Below are 9,878 nucleotides of genomic sequence, written 5' to 3'. Positions count from 1 at the left end.
TGGGTTGGGTAGGGGGTGCTCCTGGCTTCCTGGGTGGCCAAAGTGAGGTGTGGCGGGTGGGGACGGGTGCGATCAGCCCCCTGGGTTCTCGGGCAGGCGGGCTCCTGGGTCGCTTGGGCTTTCCTCGGCTTCATCCCCCAAGTGCCTGTGGCCCTCTGTAGTGTCTCCTCTCCCTGTCCTGGGTGGCCAAAGTGAGGTGTGGCGGGTGGGGACGGGTGCGATCAGCCCCCTGGGTTCTCGGGCAGGCGGGCTCCTGGGTCGCTTGGGCTTTCCTCGGCTTCATCCCCCAAGTGCCTGTGGCCCTCTGTAGTGTCTCCTCTCCCTGTTTTGTGAAGTGTTTTGTGGTGGTGTTAGTCTTTATAAACTACGAGTAAAATAAGCCTAATGTGAAGCATAAATTAAACTCTGCAGTTTTCTCCTTTGTTCTTTCATAACCTTTATCTTTTCAGCTGTTTTCATCTCAAATTCATCACATGGAAGTTAGGAAAGCTTGCGTCTTGTTTATGAGGCAACACCAGCAGAAGTTTGAATCTGTAAGTAATGCGTGTGTGTTAAGCAGTTTTGCATGCATAGTTAGGAAGTAATGTGGGAGGGGGTGTGTGGTTTAGCCATAAACATACGCACATGAACATATATGCTGAAAATAGGCCATGCTTTGCCAGGCTTGATGCATGTAAGAGAAGAGAAATGGCAGGGTGATTGCTTGCTTACCTTGAGTTGCAATCACACAAGTTTTATTTGACTTTCTGTTTCTGAAGTTCCTGAAAGTGAGCAAGTAACTAATGCCCAGGTAACCAGCAGGGTCACAGTTATTTGAGTAGTATATTCTTTGTGGAGCAACCATTGCAGAATTCAGTAGGTAGGAAATACGTAGGATTTTGGAGTAAGAAACGAATATCAAGAGATGGTGGAAGACTCCAGGGTGTGTTTAATTGTTGCGTAAAGTCATGGGTTTTGGGTTTCGAAAGTGAGCAAGTAACTAATGCCCAGGTAACCAGCAGGGTCACAGTTATTTGAGTAGTATATTCTTTGTGGAGCAACCATTGCAGAATTCAGTAGGTAGGAAATACGTAGGATTTTGGAGTAAGAAACGAATATCAAGAGATGGTGGAAGACTCCAGGGTGTGTTTAATTGTTGCGTAAAGTCATGGGTTTTGGGTTTGGGGTTTTTTTTTTGGTTGGTTTTGCAGGTGGCGGTTTGTGCGGGTGCATGTGCGGTGTGGTTTTGTGTGGTGGTTTGTGTGGCGTCGGGACGTTTTTGGGGTTTTTTTGGTTTGGTGGTTTTTTTTGGTGTGTGTTTTGGGTTTTTTCCCCCTGTAATCACAGTTAAGTGCTTAATCTAATCTAGGAGGGAGATCAGTGACTGAGTATTACTCAGACTCATGCTCTTGTTTTTTTTTTTTTTTTTTTTTCCTAGGATCTCTTGGTATTTCCATGTTGGTACCCCAAATCATTCCCATGCTCTAAGGCAGGGAGCAGCTGAAGTCATACCCCGAGTCAGACCACAGCCCTTCAGAACCCAGAAATGATAGGAATTGGCAGACTGGTCCCAAATTGGTGTCTATGTCCCCGGTCCCTGCCCTGCCCCCTCCCATTCAACAGCTAGTAATGTATGGCATAGTGTTGACGTTTAACTTTGCTTTCCAACTGGCTAAGTTTTTATATTTGTTTTCTTCTTTGTTTTGCTGAAAGTATGTGGAAGGATCATTTGAGAAATACCTTGAACGACTAGGAGATCCAAAGGTAAGACTGATCAAATACTGGTCAAGAGATTAAAATTTGAGGAGACTAGAACAGGGAAGTAATTAGGCGATGGTTTAAAATATGGTGGTTTGGGTTGGTTTGTTTTTAGATAGACCCCAATCCTGGGATCTCACTTGCATAGGTAATACTATGGGTTTATACTGAATAGTCACATGTATAAACAATATCAGTTTTAGTGGGGAATTTGTGTTGGTGCAGAGGAGTAATCTATGCAGATTGGACAGTAAAGCTGAGGCCTCTCGTGGGCCTTATTCGTAATTGCAATTCTTCTCTAAGAAGGAAAAAGCAAAATGTGTGGAGAATACCTCGTGTCAAATGTTTATCAGGCTTTGCAATCCCTTGCTCCTTCTGTTACCCCTGGGTTCGAATACTAGAGCTCAAACTTCTATTTCTTTAGACTTAACCAATAAGTATGGTGATTGCAGCAGTCTCTGAAACAAATACGGTGTTTTTAATTAAAAAAAGTATCTTGAGTGATGTGTTTAAGAGTCGATGCCAGAACTAACTCCATCTTACTCAGCTTGGTAATCATGGCCATCCCATGTTGCAGATGGTTTTTTGGTTGGTTTGTTTGTTTGGGGTTGTTTGGTTCCCCTGTTGCAGATGGTTTTTTGGTTGGTTTGTTTGTTTGGGGTTGTTTTGGTTCCACCCTCCCCCCCGCCCGGATATCCTAATAACTCAATGCATTGTTTGTTTTAACAAACTGATGAGTTTGGCTAGGTATTTTAATACTACAGAGAGCTAGAAAAGAGTTCTCGGTGTTGAAGATGGCTCTGCTATCTCATGTAATCTCATAATCTTGCATAGGAAAGTGCTGGCCAGCTGGAAATGAATGCTTTATCAGTGTTGTACAAGTAAGTGTCTCTTTCTTAAGTTTCACTTTGTTTTGGACTTGATGGTGTTTGGGTTCTGGCCCCAGAACTTTCTATTTGTTTGTTGCCGAGATACTAATGTGTGAAATGGTGAGAAATGCTACCCTAATGAAGTTACTTAAGCTAACATGTAAATGGATGCCATCACAGCCCTTGTTCCCATAGTGTGGATTAAGGGGAGGGTCAGTTTCCAGCGATGTTTATTTGTTATCTTTTTGCTAGTGTTAAACTCTGAAGTCCAGTGTTTCCTTCTAGTGGCTGAAGGATGGAAAATGGGGGGAAAAAAACCAAGGAGCCTTGTGTAGTGGAAACACTGTGTGGTAGTTACAAGCATGACTAAAACTCATGTAGGTGTTCTTGAAAGCTCCAGTAGTGAGGAGTGCTTGCCCTACTTGATGCGTAAACCCTGATACTTATTTCAAAGATAACATAAGCCTGTGCAGGTGCTGCTGTCTTGCTAAAAATGCCGCTATCCTGTAACAAGCAGTCTGGCTGTCCAGTGGTAGAAGGAAGAACCCTCCCTTTGCAGGCTTGTTCTGTTCTAAAGGAACTAAAGGAACAAACTGAAATTTTGCAGGAGTTACTAGTTCCCTGTACTGAGGCTCTAATCCTTTTGCGGGGTGACTAAATCACTTAGACTTAATTGTCTCAGTGTCTGAGCACCCTGCCGTAAGCACTTGATCTATTCTGTGACTGAATATAATGGTCTTTCCCAGATGATTTTTTTTTTTTCCCCTTAAGATGGGTGGTGTTTGCTCATCTAGCTATTGCTGTATGGTAGCATTCATTTATCAGAAAAAGTATTCTACTTGATTTTTCTATAAAACAGCAGCGGATTCTGCAAACTTCTTCATAACACAGTTCTACTAAAAGTGTCCTCTTTCAAGTCTTGTTTTTCCTCTGCTTATATAGGCGAGACTTTATTCTGTACCGGTACCCTGGAAAGCCACCCACTTATGCTACAGACAATGGCTTTGAAGACAAGGTGAGGAGAAGTCAGGCAATTTCTTACCCCTGCCCTTGAATCCTAGTTACCTCCAGTCCTGCTTAGTTGTTAAAAAAAAAAAAACAACTTGCCACTGGAATTGAGCTCTTGTAACTCCAGTGCTCTTGCATATCTGAACAAAACCCCAAAGCTGACTTCAGCTCATGGAAAAAGCACAGTATTTGCACAACAGTTAATTCAATTATAGTAGCTTTGCTTCCCATCTGAGGGATGGATTGTGCGCTGTTCCCCTGCCAATCTTTTTCGTTACTCCAGCTCGTTATTGGAAAGAAGTTTAATTTTGGCAGGAAGAGGTAACATCACAATTCCAGAATATTCCTTCATGTTTCTGAAATCTCTTTGGGTAAAAACACTTCTCAGTGGGAATTTGACTGATCTGACAGGGTAGAATGAAATATCTGGGTTGAGTTGAAGAGCAGAACAAGATATATTTATCATATTGGTGAAGAGAAGGTGTTCTCCCCCACCCCCAGTGCCTCTCTTCCTGAAGTCGGATGAGGTGTGCAGTTTTTCTTCCTGAAAAGGGGAAGATAATGGGAATGGATTAATCTTAAACTGATTCATTTCTGTGACATACAAATTGAGTCCAGTTAAGAATGGGAGCTAATGGAACAGCTTATCTACACGAGAATTACTGCTGGAGGCAAAAAGAAGGAACATAAAGGAGAAATACTCTGTATTACCTCCCATTTGACCTCTCTTGTTTTTTCTGCGGTCACGTACGTGTGCCTACGCAGTTACGTGGCTAGCTTGGGCAGCTTCATGCCAGTGAAGTTGCTGTGGTATGGATTTCAGTATGGGCTATTATATTTGCCAAAGTGGCTAGTCTGCTCTGAAATCTGTGCTGCTGCAGCTGTTGTTCTCTGTTGGTTAGTATTACTGTCTTCGTTTACATGTGCCTCTTTCTTTTTTCTGTGTACTTTCCTGTGTAGCTTAATCTAATTCCAAAATGGGCTAACTTTAAAAATCAAGCAGTATGGTCTAAATGTGTGTTTGTCCTCAAAGGCTTTACCACCAGAGCTCTCATTAAGCGTTGGCAGCTGTCTGTCATTAGACTGCATATGCAGGCAGCAGCTCTTTCTGGTGTTGCTCATTCTCATCACGAGCTGAGAGCTTGTGTTGGCAGAAGACGTAGTGCATGCTGAATTAAGAGCCCTGGCATCCCAGCTCCTGCTGGTTCCCTGGGAAGCATCCTTGCTGGCAATGTGCTGACAGCTGCCTAAGGGCTTCTGCCAGTTGCAGTTGGCTGTGGTCACATGCCAAGACGGGGTTTGATGGTACACGTTTGCTTGGTGTATCGATGCATGTGTTGCAGAAAGCGTGCATCTTTTCGAAAGGCAGCATAATACTGCTTATTAAAAGCAAGGTTTTGTTGAGGGCTAGCGAAGTAGACGCTTTTCTAGTCCCTCAGGTAGGGAAAGGTGAAATGTGCCTTAGATACTTGGACAGTGTATCTCAGGGGTACTGCATTTAATGGCTTGTATTTATTTTACCTCTTGAGCGGTTGGTGGTTTCAGAGGTAAGCTGGAAACAAACTCTTATTTTATGTTTAATACAGCATGATCTACAAATTGATAGTTTTTCTTTGTATAATAGGCAAACTTTAAATTTAGAGACTTTACCTAGGATTCAGTTTTAAGCTGATTCTACAGCTTTTTCATATTTATATTGTCAATACTTATTGTTTTCTTGATGAGTTGGTGTCAACTGTAGAATGAAAGAATAATGTAGTCTTGAGCTAGGATATCAAATAGAAAGTTAGGTTTTACATCATTCCAGCCTTAAAGCCTTTATTTTTTTTTACTTTTCCCAGATTTTCCTGTGTTGTTCCGGCAACGGCCATTATGACTCTGTGTATACAAAACAATTCCAGGAAAATGCTGCTATTTGCCAGGGTAAACTTGAAATATCTTTTCTATGGAAGAGAATTACATGTTTTCATATGTTTATAGGCAGTGTTTGTTTTGGTTTTCAGGGGTGGGGAGGAGAGAGATGGAAGCTCATTTATTGTATATTAATATATAAATACATTCATTATTCTATCTGTTAAGTGGGGTATTGGACCAGATGACTTCCAGAGGTCCCTTCTTCCCACCTGAATTCTTTTATGATCCTCTCCTTAATTGAATTTAATATAACTAGTGCCTTATAACAGTAGATAATATCTGAAGATATGCTTATCTAGAAAATTGTAGCAGTTCTTATCGATCTGGTATTATCTTAATTTGGTTTGAGCTTTGTGTTGATTTGTTCAGCTGTATTATATGAGGTCCTGTACAAAGATGTGTTCGGCATGGATGAGGAAGAATTAAGGTCTGCAGTTGAGGTGTTTCGAAGTGGATCCAAGAAGAACAGAAACAGTGGCTCTGTAGGAAGTGAGGATGCAAACTTTGATTGTCTTCATGAAAAAGCGTCCAGAAATCCATCAGAAAAGAGGTAGTACTTTGGGAAGGGGATGTGGTAAAAGGGAAGCAAAAAAAAAAATTTAAAACCTTGCAAAGGGCAACTTTTCTAAGTTTCTTTGAATGTTCAGGGGGTATTAACTCTTTTTCCTATCTCGTGACACAAACACAAAGCTGAAGGATATTGTGGAAGAGAGTGTGCTTTCCTTGGAGCTGGGAAGTGTCATGTAATTGAACATCCTCTGCTGCTGGCTATGTTACAGTTTCGTGTTAATCTGAAAAATGACAGGTTACTTTTAAATAAAACTGTTCCTTATGTCATCAGAATATTTTTCTTAGTGAGAAACTGTTACTACTCTTCTAAGCCTCTAGCTGTGCAGAGGCAATAGTGTATTGAAAAAATGAGCTCTGCTTTATTTTCTTATTTGTCCTTTTTTAATGGAATTGTACCCCAAATAGACAATTAAATGGTGGCATTATTCAAGTCTGGATCACTGGGATGAGGAGAACAGATGGAATGTACCTACAGAAACCCTCATAGCCCGTGTTGTTGAAGTCACTAGAAAGGCTTGAGGGATGCCCCTGACCATTACTGAATGCTTGCAGATGACATTGGTTTGACAGGACTTGGAACAGGGTGTCTTGTTGTACTTAACAGCGCAAGAGTTTAATCGGTCAGTGGGATCATCTTCATCCTTTCCTAATGCAAGCAGTAACCCTCGTTAGGGGTGGGTGTTAGAACAAGTAAAGGTCATGTTCTTGAAACTAGGAAAAGGGTTGTCCTGTACTGCATCGCAGCCATGGCTAGCATTGAAGGCAAACTCTACCACTTGATGGCACCGTGGTGCTTTTTCAGATCGTATGAACAGTTGGTTGATTTTAATCCTGGCTAGAAATTACGCATTGTATCTTTTTGTAATCTTATTTTCAATTACTTAGAGTGGACAACTGGGAAGGCAACGATACTGACAATCCACAGGAAGATAAGTTCAAACAAGGCATTGAAGAAGAAAAGGTTTGTCAGTTAGGGAAGAATTCCTTATGGTGGGTTTTAGTTTTTGTTGTATGATGTTACCCTTGTTAGGGCTAAACCCTCTTTTCCACTTTTTTAAAATGACTTTTTGGAAAGTGAGTGGCTTATTTCTTCCGTCTGCTTGTCTTTTGGTTTTGCCCTTGAGTTTCTATTAAATTGGATAAGCCTTTTTCCTTTCTGAGAGTCTCTTGTTTCTCTAGCTACCCCCCCCAAAAGATGGAGCTTAGCAGATGTTTCCTGGTCTGCTGTTTGTTTTTTCCCAGAAATGGTTTAAATCAGTTCACTTTTGTTTTGAAAACAGTATAAATCACTTTGGAACAGTTTTAGAAACTCTATAGAAATCCGTTTTCAGATGTAATAACTGAAATTCCCACCAACTTTTGAAGCCATGGCTTCATTGGTCTGGTTAGCGTCCTTCAGTTCTTTTTGAGTAAAGAACATGCCAAATGTTACTCTTGAGCCTGTTTCTAACCTTTCCAAAGTCCGTTCAGCTTCTGAATGCCTAAATGTGTTTTCATGTTCTTGAGCTTTAATTTTTAGGCAAATATAGTGGAAGTGAAATTTTTGGGAAATGGTGTGTGTACATCTTAAAACGGTCCACAGATGCTGGCAGGATAGAGACTATGCTGAACACATTAAATGCACTTGTTAATGCTCCCTTTCAACTCTGTTTTTAGCCTCCAGAAAATCCATCAAAGATGCCTGTTCCTTATAAAGTGCTAAAGGCACTGGACCCTGAGATCTATCGAAATGTGGAGTTTGATGTTTGGCTGGACAGCAGAAAAGGTATCTTTAAAAAGGGAAAACCAACTGTTTCTGTACTAGGCTTAGTGTTAAATTTATGAACTTGAGGCCTATGTCACCTGTTTCTTCACAGCTGAAATGTGAAGGATACTGGTTAACCCAGCAGATACTTGTAGGTAGTACATCTTCTTGCTAGTAGCTGGTTTCTTGGCTTCATTTCAAAGTATGAAATACGCTGCTTCTGACACTGTATAATGGTGATAAGGTTGCTAAAAGTCTGACCTCTGCTACTTAGTGACTATAGTATAGGAAATATGAGGACTCAAAGCAGAGTACAGAACTTTGTGTTACCATTCTGTTGTATTGGAAATCATTCAAATTTGAGAGTTTTTTGTTGCAGCGTGTGTGCAAGGACTTCTGCGTTTTAAAGCACGATTTTGGCTTCAGAGTTGTATAATAATGAAGATCTCAAATTTAGCATTGAGATCTGTCAAATGAGATGAGTTTTCTCTTGCTTCCCAGCTCTCCTGGGCTTGAACATTCTGGAGGGATTTAATGGTCTTCGTGGCTTGGGATAGGTTGCTGCTTTTTGGCCCACACGATGGCTGATATGTAAAGCAAGAAGTTACCAAGAAAGATAAGTTTTGAAGTGGTGTTTGATGTCTGACCCGAAGTGCTTTGCATACTGAAGAACTCCAGCATTTTGCAACTGCATAAGCAGTAATGAGGGTCATTAAAATTTTTGGAACAGAGTATAGTAACTAATTATCTATGTAGAGTACTGACATGCAGAGAATCCAGGCAAGGAATGGAGAAAAACGTACTGAAATCTAGCAGCAAGGAGACTTTAGGCAATGTTAGTTTTTCCTGGATAACACCTCATTTTTTGCCAAGTGCCACCGGTACTCTGGCAAGACAAGACACATCCAACATTCTTAATACCAGGATTGGTATTAAATTCAGGATTAACTTGGTACCATCACAAAAGACATTGTAGTATTGAAGTAGTAGTGCTACTTACTGCATTATCTGGATATTATTGATCTCCTGTGACTTAGCCTGGTTATGGTCTGTTATACGAACATCTACAGTTACTTCACCATTACTGTGGGGAATGTTCAGATATGCATAGGAAATATTTAACTCAATTGGCCTATAACTTGCAGTTGGATGCTGTCATGAAGTACTTGTAGGATACATGAAGAAAGAACAGTAGTTTAAAGGCTTTTTCCTTTTTATTTATTTATTCATTTATTTTTAGAGCTTCAAAAAACTGACTACATGGTGTTTGCTGGGAGACAGTACTATTTAGGAGACAAGTGTCAGGTTAGTACTCAAAGGAGACTCAGTTATGATAAACTATTAAAACTGCTTTAAATGGAGTATGGTAAGCCATAAAATCATTCCTAGAATTTTCCAAGGCTGTTCTTATTCTCTTCCTTCTAGCTATTAATCTGACTTTCTTTTTAATTTCATTTCTTTTGAAAATGTACCTTTAAACATTGGGCAGCGTGAAGGAAAAGCTGCTTGGAAATTCACTGTGAACCAGTAATAGACATACTGTGAGTGTGGAAGTTCCAGACCTAAAGCTCAAAATGCAGAGGGCGTGCATTTGAGGTAGCTGTCTATTAGATTTTTTCACTGGGGGTCACCAACAAGTCTGGACAGTCTTCCGCTTCTCAACAGTAATGTAGCAAATATTTTTATAAAATAGGGAGGAGTAGCGTGATCTGGCCAGGAGATGCTGAAAGGAAGGTCAGCTTTCTTTGTATTCCAATGTTGTATGTAGTGAGGGCTTATTTTTTATCACTGTTTGAGGTAGTGCGGATGATTCACTCAGTGACTTGTTTCTAGCTGAGCAGAGTTTTCCTTTCCAATTTCCTGTTTTATCTTCTGTTCTCCTCAAGTTCTTAAATGGAAGACCATTGTCTTCCATGGTACTTACATGCTTGTCACAGTGTATAAAAATAACTTAGAAAGCAGGTATCTTCTTACCTCTCGGTCACTCACAAGACTGATACTTCCCCCCCCCCCCCCCCCCCCTCATACCCTGTCTA

The 9,878-nt window shown here is 40.8% G+C and overlaps 1 protein-coding gene across 1 annotated transcript in view; it reads left to right on the top strand.

Moving 5' to 3' along the window:
* Positions 1-9,878, top strand: part of ALG13 (ALG13, UDP-N-acetylglucosaminyltransferase subunit) — a 30,017-nt gene that overhangs the window by 4,675 nt on the left and 15,464 nt on the right. Inside the window, exons 4-12 of the mRNA XM_009276609.1 lie at positions 444-533; positions 1,693-1,743; positions 2,572-2,618; positions 3,549-3,621; positions 5,456-5,537; positions 5,898-6,078; positions 6,984-7,059; positions 7,755-7,863; positions 9,083-9,147. Coding sequence (XP_009274884.1) covers positions 444-533; positions 1,693-1,743; positions 2,572-2,618; positions 3,549-3,621; positions 5,456-5,537; positions 5,898-6,078; positions 6,984-7,059; positions 7,755-7,863; positions 9,083-9,147 — 774 coding nt within the window. The remainder of the gene's footprint in view (positions 1-443; positions 534-1,692; positions 1,744-2,571; positions 2,619-3,548; positions 3,622-5,455; positions 5,538-5,897; positions 6,079-6,983; positions 7,060-7,754; positions 7,864-9,082; positions 9,148-9,878) is intronic.

Source organism: Aptenodytes forsteri, unplaced genomic scaffold (genome assembly GCF_000699145.1).
Source record: "Aptenodytes forsteri isolate BGI_AS27 unplaced genomic scaffold, ASM69914v1 Scaffold107, whole genome shotgun sequence".
Lineage (NCBI taxonomy): Eukaryota > Metazoa > Chordata > Aves > Sphenisciformes > Spheniscidae > Aptenodytes > Aptenodytes forsteri.
The sequence above is the reverse complement of the archived record's forward strand: the minus strand, read 5'-3'. Positions and strand labels throughout refer to the sequence as shown.